Source organism: Vicugna pacos, chromosome 18 (assembly GCF_048564905.1).
Source record: "Vicugna pacos chromosome 18, VicPac4, whole genome shotgun sequence".
Lineage (NCBI taxonomy): Eukaryota > Metazoa > Chordata > Mammalia > Artiodactyla > Camelidae > Vicugna > Vicugna pacos.
Genome location: NC_133004.1, coordinates 32,587,182 through 32,603,670, shown reverse-complemented (window position 1 = coordinate 32,603,670; position 16,489 = coordinate 32,587,182). Strand labels below are relative to the sequence as shown.

General features: G+C 50.7%; 2 protein-coding genes across 5 annotated transcripts in view; one reads left to right on the top strand and one right to left on the bottom strand.

The window, feature by feature from the left end:
* Positions 1-1,487: 1,487 nt before the first annotated feature.
* On the bottom strand, positions 1,488-5,020 carry TUFM (Tu translation elongation factor, mitochondrial). The gene is made up of 10 exons (XM_006201241.4): positions 4,863-5,020; positions 4,548-4,742; positions 3,908-4,074; positions 3,552-3,656; positions 3,298-3,462; positions 3,017-3,149; positions 2,830-2,934; positions 2,548-2,699; positions 2,340-2,459; positions 1,488-1,850 (listed from the first exon to the last, which is right to left on the bottom strand). The coding sequence occupies exons 1-10, from the start codon at positions 4,903-4,905 to the stop codon at positions 1,677-1,679; spliced, it is 1,359 nt and encodes a 452-aa protein (XP_006201303.1). The 5' UTR covers positions 4,906-5,020; the 3' UTR covers positions 1,488-1,676.
* Positions 5,021-5,269: 249 nt separating this feature from the next.
* SH2B1 (SH2B adaptor protein 1) overlaps positions 5,270-16,489 on the top strand; it is a 16,266-nt gene continuing 5,046 nt past the window's right edge. For 2 of the 4 annotated variants that reach the window (XM_015236853.3, XM_072942871.1), the window contains exons 1-2: positions 13,368-13,468; positions 15,452-16,482. In XM_015236853.3, the coding sequence (XP_015092339.2) occupies positions 15,541-16,482 (942 nt within the window). In that variant the 5' untranslated portion in view covers positions 13,368-13,468; positions 15,452-15,540. Of the gene's footprint in view, positions 5,466-12,822; positions 13,284-13,367; positions 13,469-13,492; positions 16,483-16,489 lie in introns of those variants that run through there. The other 2 variants (XM_072942872.1, XM_072942873.1) reach the window with 2 other exon arrangements.

Here is a 16,489-nt window from a genome sequence, read left to right as displayed (position 1 = left end):
AAAAAGGTAGATGATTGTGAGGATTGGACTGGTGTTTTGTGACAGGCAGGGGTGTTTCAGCTCTGCCCAAAGCCAGAGAAAATTGGCTTGCAATCAGGGCAGGAGGAATGGAGAGTAGATACTGGGGAAGAATTCCCAGGGGATGAGGATCTGAAACCTGGCATTTGGGAGCATGGGGCTGGGGGAGGCAGGGGAGGTGTACAGAGGTAAGTGGAAAAGGGATTATCTGTAGCAGCTAATTGGCTGTTAAAAGACGGGCAGGTTTGAGGTCCCAAGTGACAAGAGCTGTCTTAGGGGATGTCAGTTCGGGTTGGGAGGCAGTGATGATGGAAGCAGCAGTAACAGGAAGGCCTTCAATTGGGCTCAGGACATTTGTGGTGCAGATGGAGGCAGGTTTCTGCAATAACAGAGATGAGATTGGAGATGTTACTGAGAAGCCCTTTGATGGTTTATAGGAGGCTTGTAGATTGGTTTTAACTTATTCCTACGAGCAGAAAAGCAGTTGGGAGAGGGAACTTAGCCTCCATCCAGTCTGGAATCCCCCTGTGAAAACCTTCAGCCTCACTTTGGACACTGAAGAGGGTAAAACAAGTAAACTCGCTCTATCATTGGACAGTACTTTTCATGAAGTTCTTGTGTCTTCCCCTCAAGTCTGCTTGTTTGCCTCTGTTCTGGAGTCACAGGTCAGGCTGTTTCCCAAAACAGCTCTCAGGTTGGGCCCAAGAGCCTCCTTTGAACTGCTTGTGTGAGTAGGTTGTCCTAAATAAACTCGTTTGTCACAGACGGGTGCCCATTAATCCCTGCTGAATGTCACCTTTTTCGTTTGGGATCAGCATCCTGTCTGGTCATTTCAAATTTTAAAAAAATTTCAGCGTTTTACTCCCTTCACATTTGATAAACACTTTTAATTGTAAATCTCAGTAAATGTTGAAAATGAAACCTTCATTCTACAATTTCTCAACTTCTGTTTGGAATTGCTGTTTCAGTGGTGATAGCCCATCAAGCACACAGGTGATGTATATTTATCAAGTACCTTTTACGTGCTGGGTCTAGAGGTAAGATACAGTCCCTATCATTGAGCTTAAACAAGGGTAGCTAGACGTAACAGCCTAGTAACTACTCAAAGAGAAAACGAAGTGGGTTTAGCACCTCAGCTGAGCCCAAGCTATAATAATCTCCCAGTAAGATATCCAACATGCAGCCTATCGTATGTAGCATTCTGCTGGGCAACCATGCAAAGCTCACTAGACTTAACTTTCAATCCTTCAGCTTCTCTCCCTTTCTCAAGTCGTCACAGCATGCTGACATTTTTAGAAAGACTTGTTTTCCACCCTGTACCACAGAGATGAACTCTTGAGGCTGGAGGGGTGAACTCAGTTAAAATGGCTCAGGGATCTCTCCCAAGCTCATCTTTTCTGAATTTCATCTCCCTTTTTATATTCCCCATCCTCTCCAATGTGTACAAAGGACACAAGACACAGGCTAGCTTCCTATTCACAGAAGAGTTTATTGACCTACCTCACCTGGCCGGCCACGTGGCTCTCTGGCCAGGGTGTCAGTCTAGCTGCAACTTGGCTCAGCTGCAGGCTCTGCCCTGGGAAGGGGGCACCAGAAGCAGGAGAGAACACTGGCCAGCGCAGCCCTGAACACAAGAGAGCCCCAACAGAAGTCCAGACTCAGCTCCACTTGATGTTCTTGTCCTCCTCAGTCATGGCCGGTGTGTCGGTGACAAGGCCAGTGCCGATGGTCCGGTTGCCATCTCGCAGGGTGAAACGCTGTCCTTTTTCTAAGATCATCGGCTGCCGCAAGATTAGGCTGAGCTTCAGGTCCTCCCCAGGCATGGCAAGCTCCTGGAGGGGCAGAGCAAGGGAGCATGCGTGTTCTTCAGGGTGCCTTCATTCCCTAACTACTTGCCGGCTATCAAGGAGGTTAAAGGTTATGGGAAAATGCAGCAGGGTGATGTTTCTTTCTGGGGATACCTTCATCCCAGCTGTTAAACACATGTAAATAGTATATGCGAAGGCAGAAAAGGACTGGCGATTACTGTTCCTAAGATACATTCCTGAGAAAAAACGTTTAGGAAATTTGGGTCTATATGCAGGTTTCTTAGTCACAGGGCTTCTCTGAGCCCTTATGTGAAATACAGTGAAACTCGACAACAGAAGTTTTCTGGGAAATCTTTCTGTGGGTAAATACTAGCATAGCTAAGGAATACTAGATGAGGACTCACTCCCCCTAAATGCACTGATCCAGACCCTTCCATCAGCAGTTTCATCTGCATTATTAGCCAGCCTCTCTTCACCAGGGGAAAGTCACCCACACTATCATAAGCGTTGTACCTTCCCTGGAGGCAAGATGATCCGACAGGCCATGTCCCAAGTCAGGGAGAACATGACAGGCATGAAGTGGGATACAAAGGGCTTGTGGCGGCCACCCTCCTCCTTGCTGAGGATGTAAACCTGTGAGAGGATGAAGGTGGAGCTGGGCTTGGTTGGAAGCCCTGCGCCTCTCCATGGTGCCCTGCCCACCATCACCCAGGTCCCTCACCTGTGCCTCCACCTTCTGGTGGGGCTGGATGGAACCTGGCTTGGCCATGACCAGGCCACGCCTCAGGTCCTCCCGCTTCAAGCCTCGGACCAGGGCTCCAAGGTTGTCACCTGCCTCTGCCCTCTCCAGGCTCTTGTGGAACATCTCAATGCCTAGGAGAGAGGAGAACTGAAGAGGAGGGTGTAGGGCAGAGGGAATGCACAAGGGGTCGGGCGAGGGGAGGGGTCGGGCGAGGGGAGAAGTCATGCTGGAGCCCCTGGGTCCCAAAGCTTCCTTCTATACCTGTCACCACAGTGCGAATGTTCTTGCTATGTCCCAGGAACTCACACTCGTCTCCCTTCTTCAAAATGCCACGCTCCAGCGTGCCTGTCACCACTGTGCCCCGGCCTGGAAGGGAACAGGACAGGATTATCAGGACCCCAGATGAGGTTTGCTAGGGGCAACAAGTGCAAATGAGCAGGGTCCTCACCAGGGATGGAGTACACTGATTCTATAGGCAGCAGGAAAGGCTTCTCCAAGTCCCGGGTGGGCACTGGGATGTAAGTGTCCACAGCATCCAGCAGCTTTTGCACAGATTTGAGGCCTAGCTCAGGGTCACGTTGCTATGGATGGGAGGTGACAGGACTCTGAAACTTCCACTCTGCTCCTCTTTCTTATCAAAAGCCTCTCCCCAGACTCAGAGCAGAGCTCTGGATGTCCATCCAACCCCATCCCTGGCCAGCAGAAGCCCTTGCCTGACCCTGCCTTCACCTCAAGGGCACAGAGGGCAGAGCCTACGATGACCGGAGTCTCCTCCCCTTTGTAGCCAAACTCAGTGAGCAGTTCCCTGATCTCCAGCTCAACCAGCTCCACCATCTCAGAGTCCTGGACAGCATCTGCCTTGTTCACGTACACCACCACATGCTCTACTCCAATCTGTAGATGGTGGAAAAGAGAGAGAGGTAGTGTCCTAGAATGGTCCAACTCCCCCCTCCTCTTTCCACCCGTACCCAGGCTCTGAGTACCTGTTTGGCCAGTAATAAGTGTTCTCGGGTCTGGGGCATAGGGCCATCGTTAGCTGCCACCACCAGGATGCAGCCATCAAGGGGTGCAGTTCCTGTGATCATATTCTGGGTAAGGAGAAGAAACACTCTGTAGTTCAAAGACCTCCTCAGCTCCACATCCACCTAGCCAAGCACAGGTATTAAGAACTGAGTCCCACCTTTCCCTGCCACGCCCTTACCACCTGCTGTGAGTGGCCATGCCCACAAATCCATGATCTCAAACCCATACACCTTAAATATCTTAACCTTCTCCCCACAAGCCTAACATTTCTCCTGACGTGGGCACTTCCAGACCCTGTCCCCAGCAGCTCACTTACCTTAACGTAATCTGCGTGACCGGGGCAGTCTGTGTGGGCATAGTGGCGGGCGGCTGTGCTGTACTCTACATGGGCTGCATTGATAGTGATACCTCGGGCGCGCTCCTCCGGGGCGTTGTCAATCTCCTCATACTTCTTAAACTTGGCCCCACCTCCCTCTGCTAAAACTAAAGGAAGGAAGGGAACACATCTCTAAGCTAAAGTTCCAGAGGCAGAGGCAGGGGTCAGGCCACACCCCTAGGCCCCTCCCACCTAAGCAAAGGACAATCTGGAAGAGGCAAGCTTCCAAAACTCCCCCTCCCTCAACTCCTGTAGCAAAGGTAACTTCAGGTTAGAAAGAAAAATTACAGGGCCTCAAGGGCCAGCCCTGTGAATTCTCTAGGGTAACACCTCTGCTTACAAGGCACTCCCCAGGGCTGGAAAGAGGCCATTCAGGATCCCACGATTGATGCATCACAAAGTTCTTTATGTTCAGGAGAAATCTGTCTCCTGCATCTTGCAATCTACCGCAATCCCGAGTTCTGGCTCCTGCAGACACACTAAACACCTCCAGCAGCCATTCCGCGGCCCCACCTCCCAGGCTCCACGTCCCGCTAGCAGAGCAGGTGCTGCTGGATGCACCTACCCCAACCCCGCTTACTTTTCGTGATGGCCGCGGTCAGGGTGGTCTTGCCGTGGTCCACATGGCCGATGGTACCAACGTTCACATGGGGCTTGTCGCGCACATAAGCCTTCTTGGCCTCCACAGCCAAGCCGCGGCACAAGGAGGGAAGTGTCGGCGCTTTCAGCGGCCGCAACAGACCCTGCAGCAGTGAGGTCGGACCGGCGCCGAGACCTGAAGAGGAAGAAGCTTGGAGTCAGGGCGCGGGTCTGAGCTAGGCCGCTCCCGACGACCCCGACGTGTTCCCCAGCCGCCATCGCCCTCCCCGCCCCCTCACCCTCCCCGCCCCCTCACCGCTGAAGAGGGGCGTCGCACGCAGAAGGGTGGTGGCCGCCATTGTGGTCGTACTGGCACCCGGAATAGTAGGTACCGTGAACTGGCGCCGACGCGTGCAGTAAGAAAGGGCAATTGCTCCTAGATATCACTTCCGGCGGAAGTGAGAGTCGAGAGGGCAAGTCTGGGCGCGTCTAGCCCCCAGTTTCTACGGCCCTCTCTGTCAACTTCCGGGCGCGGGCCGGACGACGTCAAGGGAGTGCTGATGGCTCGGGGGTGGGTAGGGATGGGAAGTTTTCCACGACGCCTTCGGGCCTCGCGGGCGGAGAGGCCACGCAGTTCTCTCTGGCGGCGCCGGGGGGCGATGTGTAGCGTCCTGTCGCTCACTTGCGCCCCGGAGGCTCATGGGCGTTGTAGTTCCCAGGGCAGCAGGCAGTGTGGGCACTTAGTTTGGGAGTTAGAGAGGGTGAGGCCCGGTCCGGAGGGACCGTCCCGGCCTCCTAGAGGCAGTGGCGGCGGCCCCGACGTGGACCGCTCAGGAGCGTTCTAGCCCCGAACTCCCTGGAGTCCGACCCACTGCGCGGATCTGGCGACAGATCTGGCGGCCGCTGGTCGCAGCTGGAGGTAGGACCAGGCCCGCAGCCAGACTAAGCACGACTCCTGGGAACCTTTCGGGGGTGGGGCTCTAGTGTGACCCATCTCTCCGCTGAGCCTTTGTTTTCTTCTCTGTAAAATGGAAATAGTGGTATCTGCTTCATAGGGAGATCCTGATTTCTGGCTCTGAGAGGAAACGAGCTGGGCAGGAGACAGGAACAGGGTACAGAAGCCTCCAGGTCCCACAGTCTTCGGCCCTCAAATACCCGCCCTCCTGGCTCACAGCCTGCGGGGACAAAGTTTTGCCGTCCACCCCGTAACTCCTCAGCAGCCCAGGACGTAATTCCCTTGATGGTCGTCCGATCCGCCCACTCAGTTTTACAGGTGACCCAGGTGAGGGACCAGACTCCGGTGCCTTTAAGGGCAGTCTGAGTCTCTTCTTCCGCTGTTTCCCCGGCACCTACCATAGGGCGGGGCACTCAGCGCTCAATAAATGTCAACTGAATGAATGACTGCAGGGATAGTAAATGACCTTTAACTTTCACATCCATCATCTCATCACCCTGGGATGATAATAGCAGCTGCTTAACCTTGATTAATGGTTCCGAAACTCATCAGATCCTTAGACTCAATTGACGGTGTCTGTTTCAAATAGATTCCTTAATTCCTCCCTTGGAGATTATGATTCAGTAGTTCCTGGGCACAGACAAGGAAACTATATTTATTTATAACACACACATACACCCTTCTTAAGATCAGAGAAGTTTGGGAAACTCAAAACTAAAGCTTTCTGTGGATCAGGCATTGTCCAAATGCTTCACATTGGTTCACATTCAGTGCTCTCAATGTTACCCTGTGTGATAAGAGCCACATTATTTCCCCCATTTTACCTGTGAGAAAACTGAGCATCAAGGTTATTAAGGAACCCAACTCAGCCAAACTCCAAAGAAGTGTACACTTAGCTAATGCCTTGTACTATAGTTTAACTGTCATTTTACAATGAGAAACATGCTAAGAGTTCTGTCCTGGCTTTCCAAACCCATCAGCTCTGCTTAGGAGGGGATGGTACAGTACAAAAGGGTTCTTTCCCTAGCCTTAAGCTCATCACTCCACTCCTGGGAATTTATCCTAAGACACTATTGGCCACTACCAGGATGTGAGATTTGGGGGAGTGGTGCTTGAACAAATGCTTTCTATTTTAGTGGTGCTATATTTTTTTTAGTGTGTATTTGTTTGAAAAAAAGACTGGCATAGTAAATAGTTTAAAAAATGAATCAATTTTAAAAACAATACTTGGTATATAATATCATGAGTGGTATGAATATATGGCAAATTTTGAGAGAACTGTACATGAATGACTGAAATTTGTAAAACACAGTGCTCGGAAAAAGAGTCCAAAGGGAGGGAATTTTTTTGTAGTGCTGTTGATTGTAGGTGGCATCCTCTGTAACAGTCAGGAGTCTTGATTTATAGATAACAGAATTTACATTGGCTGATTTGAGCAGAGAGGGGTTTGTTTATGGGTGGTAGGCAGCTTATAGAATTGTGGGGCAGGATGGAGAAATGGCTCCCAAGCCAGAGAACTGATCTGACCTGATAAGAAAACTGCTACTACCGCCACTGCCACCAAACACTAAATGCCAGAACTTAGAATTGTCTGTAACAGCGACTGCTCATGGCTCTAAAGACACTTTTGCATCAAGAAAGTGACCATCTCTCCCCTGCACCTCCAAAGCCAGGCAAATTCAAAGCCTAACATGGATGCATCTGGTTGTGGAAACTTAGACTGTCAATTTTCAGTGTTCTTGTATCAGAGGAGGCTGAGCGATTTATTCTAACTTTGATGTTAGAGCAAGACTGAGAATTTTCCCCAATGTCCAGCCATGGCTGTGAACATCACAGTGAAAGAGCAGAATGAAGACAAATGTCCACTGTGTGGATGTGGTAGTGTTAATTTTGGCATAGCCACTAGATGAAATATGAATGGAGTGGGCTCAGGATTGCAGAGACAAGAGCCAACCAACCACCCATGAAAATGCTTGTGAGCAGTGTTAAATGAAGGAAGTTTGGCTACTATAAAAAAAAATTTGCAAGTTGGGAGTGAGGAGTGGAGAGTGGGCACAAAGCCAAAAACAAATGTGACTTTAGGAGGCCGTAATTTGCTTGGAGAAGGAGAGATTTTTCTCTCAAGCATTTCTTTTATGTGATTATAGTTAAAGAAAGAAAAGTTCTTTGTGCAGAATCTTGAACTCTTTAAAAAAGATACTCTTGAAATCAAATGACCTTTTGGGTCTCCCCAGCAGTCTGTTCACTCTGCTGTAGGACAGACACTTTGAGCTCCTGCTTAACAACCATTTTTCCATCTTCCTGTAGTCAGGGCCCTGATTTTGTTCAGATGGCCCTTTCCCCAGCCCCGGGAATAAATCCTAACAGGACTTGTCCACTTCTCGTGGTCCTACTCTCCTTGCCAGGGGATTTGTTTAGAGTTAAGTGTGTGATTTCTTGGAGCTAATAATTGGTAAGAGAGTGAATTAAATGGCAAGTGAATTACATCTCAATACACCTATTATTTAAAAAATAATCCAAATTCCTCCCTGTGGCCCACAAGGTGCATGATCTGGCTCCTGTCCACCTCCTTGACCCCTATCTAGTACAATTTTCCTCACTCTCTCCCAGTCACACTGGCCATCCACAAATATCCTATGATTGCTTCTGACTCAGGGTCTTGCAAGTTTTCTTCCCTCTCCCTGAAACACGTCCCTGATGCTTTCCCCACAGCCTGGTGCTTCTCATCTCTGAGCTCTCACCTCAGATGTCACCCTCTTCTTAATGTCCTCTTTGCTTTTCTTCATAGCATCTAAATATTCAAAATTATCTTAGTACTTTGCTTGTTTGTTGGGTTTTTATTTTTTTCTGTCTGACAGTAAGTTCATAAGAGCAAGCACTTATTTTTTACTGTAGGAGCAATACCTACCACTTAGGCGAAGAAGTATTTGTTGAAGGAAGGATCTGTTGAATCATTTCAATTGAGCATTCAGTTAAGCATTGTGTTGGGCTAAATTTACTGATGTTTTCAATGGAAAGCAAATTTTGTATTTACATTCATTTTAAAAATAAAAGTGAGTAACTTTGGGGGCCTCTGCTTTATTATCTATAAAATGGGGATGAGTGAAGAGGTTAAACTTTATGGTCTCTAAGATTTTTTTGTAGCTCTAGCTTCTAAAAAGGAGGTGGAGTCTGCTGTAACTGAAATGATTCTGGGCTGACCCACAGCTTAGTGGCAAACTGGGGAGCTCTGTCCTCAGTGCTACTCAAGAGATTTATCTGAAGCTCAAGGGCATCCTTCACTCTTTTCCCCACCAGCCAGCCTGGCAATGCTTCCACAGAAATCTCTCTAGACATCCTCCTTGGTACTAACCCTAGTGCACTGCCTTGGCCAGGACAGCATCAGCCCTCTCCTGGACCACTGCACCAGTTTCCTCTCTGTGTCCAGTCCCCCTATCACCTAGCTCATACTGGCCCTGGCTGCCCGTACAAACACAGAACTCTGATCACATTCACATCACTCAAATGTGGCTGGAGACATTTCACTTGAAAATACTTTGTGAATGTCAGACAAAAGCTACTCAGCAAAAGGCACTTGAGAGGCAGCTGAGGTGGGTTGGCCATGCATGGCTTCCTAGAAGAGGCTACACTTTGAAGCCTGAAACCAGAGGAAGGAAGATTGACAGAAGTGGGGGAAATGATGTGTGTCATATTAAAGACAGAGCCTAAATGAAGGTGGAGAATTTCAGCTGTCAAAATGTTCTGATGGAGCAAAGCATGATCCAGAGGGGCAGTAGGTTCTGGCCAAAGCACCAAGGCTGAATTAGACATCCCAGAAAATAGGACAAAATAGGAGAAATCCCCATCTCCTGGGGTCGGGGAGGGTCAAGATGACCTCTAGAAGAATCCCACAAACAACCACTTCCCCTTCAGTCAGAGACTCCGGTTTTCCTTTGAAGAGCTACCCTCTGCAGTGCTCAGCCTACGGAGTTTGGTTGGAGCTGAGCCCATTACAATCTCGGATGATGGGTCCGCGATCTAATGTTTATCAGTCAGCATAATCTATCAATCATGGTCACAACTGTCCATTCAGGGTTAGCAGTCTTTCAACGCCCCCTGGTGTACTGAAGTTCACTTCTGGCACTAACTGCCCAGAGTTAAGGGCTCATTCCTCCACAAGACTGCCCCCACTTCAGATGCCAGCTGCAGGTGCAGTCCCCCATCCATCCTTCTGGTCAACTGCCTACAGATCTGGAAGTCTCCCAAGATCTCCCTCAGGTTTGATAATTTGCTCAAACAACTCAGAATGCATGAAGCACTGTACTTATGAGTATGGTTATATTTTCTAATAAAAGATACAAGTCAGGAATAGCCAAATTAAGAGATATATAGGGTGAGGTCTGGGAGGGTCCACATAGAATCAGGATACATCATCCTCCTGGCACATCAGTGTATTCACCAACTAGGAAGCCCTACTGAGCTTCAGTGTCCAGAGTTTTTATTGGGGTTTCATGACTTAGGCATGATTGGTTAAATCATCACCAGGTGACTGAACTTAATCTCCAAGCCCCTTCCCCTCCCTGAAGATCAAACTGGCTCAAAATCCCAACCTTCTAATCACAAAGTTGGTCTTTCTGGTGAGCAGCCCCCAACCAGAAGCTACGTAGGGGCTTGCATTAGTCACCTCATTAGCAAAAGCTCAGGTGTGATCTAAGGGGCTCATGAATAACAGACACTTCTGTCACCTGGGAAATGCCAAGTATTTTAAAAGTGCTATGCCAAGAACCTGAGATAAAGGCCAGACAAATTCCTTATTATACAACAGATAGGCTTTGGGTGACCCAAGCTGAGCTGATGAGACGCACCACTATTGCACTTGCTGGAATTATTGGGAAAGCTGTGATCTTTTTTCCACTAGGATTATGAAGCTGGTAGAATGTAAGCTTTGCTCCAAGTTCAAATGGACACTGTTTGAGCCTCTGGCTCCAACTATGCCTAAAGTCACTCTACCTCTGATTTTTAAATTCTGTGAATGAACCATAACTCCCCCTCTTTTCATGTTTAAACTACCTTAAATGGAGTGGGGTGGGGTGGGCTGATTACCTGTAACTGAAAGCATCCAGAGTATTACATCCCTTGTTCGTGGGGAGGAAGAAATGTTTCTTCCTTTCATAGCAATACCTTGACTTAACCTGGGCTCCCGATCTCATCCTTCCTACTTTCCCCAAGCCTCACTCCTTCAATTCCATCCTTTCTACTGGCTCCTTTCCCCTTAGGCTTTAGACATAATCAGGTTTCCCTCAGGATATAAACAAACAAGCAAACCTTTCCACCCTCTAAAACTACAACCCTCCATATCTCTCTCCTTCCCTTTTTGGCCAAACTGTGTAGGACAGCCCTCTGCATTCCTCCTCCCACTTCTTCACCTTCCTTCATTCCTCTGTCTGCTACCATTGGCTTCTGCTTCCATCACTTCCCTCAAATTACTCTCAACAAAGTCGCTAAGCAATCTAAGTCATAGATGTTTTCTACAGAAGACAATGGCAGTGCCTAGTACCATGGGTCCCTTTTTACCATTTGTATGTTAAGTGTTTGCCCAAACTACACCCCTCCCCACCCACCCACACATACTCCCTGGTCTTTGGTGTGTGGTTTTTCTTCCAGTTAGAACTTCCCCTCAAAAAAAATTTTGGAGGAATGTCCTCAGGCTACTGGAGCCTTTGCCTGAGAATTCACATCTCCTAGGGGCAGCCCTAGTCTACAGCTGAGGGATGTTGGTATATGAAAGGCCCACCTCCCTTGTTTCTGGACAAATCTGAGGTACAACTTATACCTGGAGCTCCCCTGAAGAATCAAGCTGAATTACTCTCTTCCTGAGATCACGTTTGTTTGGTTTCCTCTCCTGCTTCTCCCACTCCTTTACTGGTTTCTTCTGGTAGCACTTTTTAAATAAATAAATCACTTGCACACAAATTCTCATCTAAGGGTGTGCTTCTGGGTTTCTGCTCCTCTTTCTTTGCCTGCCTGTTAAAAGTGGCTCATTCCCCAGATTCAGAGCCTAGGCCTTCTTCTCTCTACATGTGTTACCTGGACAATCTCATTCATGTCCATGGCTTTAACCACTATTCATGTCTGATCTCAACCACACTGCTTCGTGCAGGTGAGACAGTAGATCCATCTCTGCTGGACAGCTCCACCTAGCTGTCCACAGATACCTCCTGCACTACTATAGTAGTCATTAGGCACATGTGGCTATTTTAATTTCAATTAATTAAAATGAAAACTTCAGTTCCTTATTACACTAACCACAGTTCAAGTGTTCAACAGCCACATGTGGCTAGTGGCTATCATACTGGGCAATGGCAATATAAAACATTTCAGTCATTGCAGAAGTTTTACTGGACAGCTCAGACATAACATTTCCAAGCATAATTCATCATCACCAGCCCCTTGCCTTTCTGTATTCCTCAACTTGTCTCACTCCTGGACAACGATGGGCAAACTACAGAGAAAGGGTTTATACGGGTATCAAGGAGGAGGGAGGTGAACACACAACTACTCTTTTCCATTAACATCTTCCTCTGAACTGGGAAGATGGATGGACAAAGATGGTGAAGAAGACCTTAACAAAGGCCATCTATGAGCCAATGTAAATTTAGTTAGAGCTAGGGTAGAGATGGTGACTAAGGCTGGCTTGCCCTTCCACAATGAATTTTTCCAACTCCATCCAGCAGCCTCAACTTTGAACATTCTTGTGTGAGTCAGGGCATTTATCCATCTCCAGTCTCGTGGGTCATGTGCCTTTGTGTTTCAGTACAAGAACGTGATACAAGCCAATTAGTCAGTTCTGGAAATTTTATTGCAAATCTCAGGGGGAAAAAAAGACATGTTCCTTGTACAGAGTTGCTAACCTATTACGATTTAAGTTTGGAGCTGTGGAAATCCATTTTGCCACTAAGAGAGGAGCGCCCTGCCCGAGAGTGAGGCCAAAGGCACGGGGAAAGCAGAGCCTAGAGGTGAACGACAAGGTTCTGATATCTTTTGGCCCTTTTATTCAGCTGCACCTGAAGACACTCGATCCATTCTTTTCAACGTCTGGGGCCAAAAGATTCCCTTATTACTTAGGTCAGCTGGAGCTGGTCAATGAGAGACCTGACTGATGAGGAGCTCATCTTGCTCATGATTTCAACTACCCTCCATACCTCAATGATTCCTAATTTGTATGTGGGGCCTTAATGTCTCTTCTGAGCTCCAGACTATGTCCACCTGCCTCCTGACGTCCCATAAGCACGTCCAAAACTGACCCCATTATTCCTGTCCCCCCTCCCCCTTTATTTCCCAGCTCTGAAATGGAACCTCCTAGAACCTCCAGTACTTTCCTCAGAGAAGCCAAGGTCGTAAGTTCAGGCTCCGCCTCCTCGCAGGGCCTCACCAAGGTCACCCGCATCTTCCCTCCTCCAGCTCCTTGGGGGCGGCGTCCGCGAACCCCTCTTCAGCCCGGCCAGGCGCTCTAGGCGGCTGCGGGCCCTTCAAAAAGCCCTATCTCGCTGATTTCCGGTACCGGTGGCTCCTCTAGCCTCCATCAGGGCCTTGAGACTCTATTCCCCTAAGGCGCCTTCTCTATGGTAGACCGCTCCCCTTTGTCCCAGATTTCCTCTTGGAGGGCGCTTTAGCGGGACCCAACTCTCTCCTACGGCTGCTTCTGCAGTTCCTTTTAGGTGCAACTGGAGAAGTCACTGAGCCCTCCGAGAGTCACGCTCTCTTAGCTCTGGAAGGGTTGCACGGAGTGGGAGGATGGCGGAAGTGAGTGTGAAGGTGCCCTTCCCTCTCCCCGCTCTTCTCTATGGTCGCTTCCTTCGGTGACGGGAAAAATAGGGGTCCCGGCGCCTGCGCAGAACCGGGCTGGGAGCTAGTCGCGGGGTGGGGGGTGGGGCAGGGAGCGGGAGCTGCCGCCGCCGCCGGAGCTAACCGCGGGGACCGAGATGCAGGTGGGACCGGAACCGGAACCCCCCTCTTCAAGTCCCTCTTCCCTCTCAGCGACCCGGCCCCGGCGCCTGCGGGGATCCCTGGGTGGGGGCGGACGTGGGGGGCTAGAGACAGGAGGGGTGCCCGGCCCCGGAGAGTGCAGCAGATAGGGCTGCTTCCCTGGAGGCTGCGGCCCCGGGGAATGGGCGGGTAGAGGGTGTCCAGGGAGGAGGGTCGGGTCGTAGTGGATTGACCACCGGTCCCGGAGGGTCCGAGCCAGGAGCGGAGCCTGCACCCTCCACCACCCGCCCTTCGGGAAATAGCAGAACTGAGCCAAGAGGCAGGTGCACTGGGAAAATGTGTCTGATTCCCGCTTGGCAGAAGAGAAACTGAGTCACCAGCTCAGGAGTCACAGGGTCAGCGGGCCTGAAGGGGGCTGGGTCGGCCTGTGGTGCAGAGGGTTGGGTGGGCCCGTGTGAGCTGAGGTGGCCTCTGCCTGGAGATTGGTCTGTCTGCTGTGTCTGCACCTCTTGGCTCGGTTCCCTTGTGCCCCATGACTCTTGCATCTCCTGGCTTCTTCTCGTTAGTTTGGAATTATCCCCATGGTTGGAGCCATCTGAGTGTGTAGGGCCTAGACCAAGGAGGAAGGAGAGGGGTTTGCTGACTGTGGGTCTGAGCAGGAAATCTGAGATTTGGGGAGATTTACCTGAACTGCCCTCTCCCCAGTCTTGGTGCCAGTCATCTTAAATATAATATGTGGGAGGAACACAGACCGAAGAGCCATGGGTTGTAAATTCCATGCCCATCTCTGCGACCTGCTAGTTGTAAGACCTTGGGGAGGCTCTTCCTTTCACTAATTTCTCTTAGAAAATTGGAACCCATAAAGATAGTTAATAGGGCAGTCATGTATTGTGTGTTTACTTTGTGTCAGGCACAAACATGTTCCATTTAATTCTCCCAACAGTTCTAGGGGTTAGGGATCATTAGCTCTGTTTCATAGATATGAAAACTGAAGCTCAGAGAGGACATATAATTTGTTCAAGACCACACAGCTAATAGGTGGACAGAGATGGAATTTCATCCTAAGTCTGACTCCATAACCTATGGCCTTAACTACCAGGCTAACCAGCCTTTAGGGCACGCTTGAGAAGAGGGAGGTGAAAAAGCCAAGGCCCCAACTCCCTGTTATGTTTTATTTAGTTTGTGGCCAGCAAAGACTTGCCCAGACCCAGTCCACAGTCTGTCCTCACCTGGTGCTGCTGCTTCTGGGCCCTAGACTGAAGGGGCACCAAAGAAGTGGGCTGCGGCCATTCCAAGCCTCCTTCACACAGTACTTGGGTGCTGGTCCCTGGGGTCAACTTTCAAGACAGTTAACTCTTTCACTCCATCATCCATCCACCCTCCCTCCTCAGAGATGGACCTCAGGATGCATGAGGCAAGGTCTCTAAGTTCCGTAGGCCTAGCTCCCCTGAAAGCTGGGGCAGTGTGAGGCGGTGACTGCGGCTGGTCCAGCCAGTCCCTGGGGACAAGGACTGTGTAGTGGGGAAAACAGTAGACTTGGAGTTATGAACCTTTTTCTGAGCTTTGGTTTCCTCATCTATTATAGAGGCTATTAAGACCTCTCACAGGGAAAGGTAAGAACAGCACATGGGGAAGTATATAATAAATATTGAAGGGTCGTTTTAGGGAAGGGAGGTATTGTGGAAAAGATCCCCACTTAGAGGAAAGCGCTGCCCAGCCGTCTGTCACACCTGGGAGCCAAAACTGGGAGAGTGGATTGGGGAGGCAGCAGTGGGAGCAGGCCAGACACTGGGGAGCCGATTGGTTGGCTGGGTCTTATGGGGTGCGAGGATCTGCAGAAGGGAGGGGAGGCAGGGTGGTTGTTTGTGCGCCGTTGCTTTCCGAGGAGTCTAGGCCAGAGGAGGGGGGAGTCTGGCTCGGGGTGGGGCTCTGGCCCCAGTCCCACCTCAGCAGTGACTCCGTGTATGTGCCTCTTCCTTCTGCAGCTGCTGCCGCTCACCCCGTGTCTTCTGGCCGCTTCCCTCTTTGCTGCCCCTCCCCACAGGCTCCCCCTCTCCACCTCCTGGGGGCCATCATGAATGGTGCCCCTTCCCCAGAGGATGGGGCCTCCCCCTCCCCTCCCCCCTTGCCACCCCCTCCTCCTCCTAGTTGGCGGGAGTTCTGCGAGTCCCATGCCCGGGCTGCTGCCCTGGATTTTGCCCATCGTTTTCGCCTCTACCTGGCCTCCCACCCCCAGTACGCAGGGCCCAGGGCTGAGGCCACCTTCTCCCGCCGTTTTGCTGAGCTCTTCCTGCAGCACTTTGAAGCTGAGGTGGCCCGGGCCTCTGGCTCCCTCTCGCCACCCATCCTGACTCCTCTGAGTCCTGGTGTGGAGATCCCGCCACAGGACCTGTCCCTTGAGAGCTGCAGGGTGGGCGGGCCCCTGGCTGTGCTGGGCCCTTCTCGATCCTCTGAGGACCTGGCCGGCCCCCTCCCTTCCTCGGTCTCTTCCTCTTCTACGACCTCCTCCTCGAAGCCGAAGCTAAAGAAGCGCTTCTCCCTCCGCTCAGTGGGTCGCTCTGTCCGCGGTTCGGTCCGCGGCATCCTGCAGTGGCGGGGGACCGTTGACCCTCCCTCCCCAGCTGGGCCCCTGGAGACCTCATCGGGCCCCTCAGTGTTGGGTGGAAACAGCAACTCCAACTCCTCTGGCGGGGCTGGGACCATTGGTAGGGGACTGGTTAGTGACGGAACATCCTCTGGGGACAGATGGACTCACCGTTTTGAGAGGCTGAGACTCAGTCGGGGAGGGGGGACCTTGAAGGACGGAGCAGGCGTGGTGCAGAGAGAAGAGCTACTGAGTTTCATGGGGGCTGAAGAGGCAGCCCCTGACCCAGCTGGAGTGGGCCGGGGAGGAGGGGCGGCGGGGCCTTCCTCAGGGGGAGGAGGGCAACCTCAGTGGCAGAAGTGTCGCTTGCTGCTTCGAAGTGAAGGCGAAGGAGGAGGAGGCAGTCGTCTGGAGTTCTTTGTACCACCAAAGGTGAGGC

Excerpts from the sequence above, each read along its gene's own strand:
- TUFM (XM_006201241.4), bottom strand. The coding sequence starts at position 4,905 with ATGGCGGCCACCACCCTTCTGCGTGCGACGCCCCTCTTCAGCG. Across the intron at positions 4,743-4,862 it reads TGCGACGCCCCTCTTCAGCG|GTCTCGGCGCCGGTCCGACC; the intron begins GTGAGGGGGCGG and ends CTTCCTCTTCAG. Across the intron at positions 3,463-3,551 it reads ACTTATTACTGGCCAAACAG|ATTGGAGTAGAGCATGTGGT; the intron begins GTACTCAGAGCC and ends CACCATCTACAG.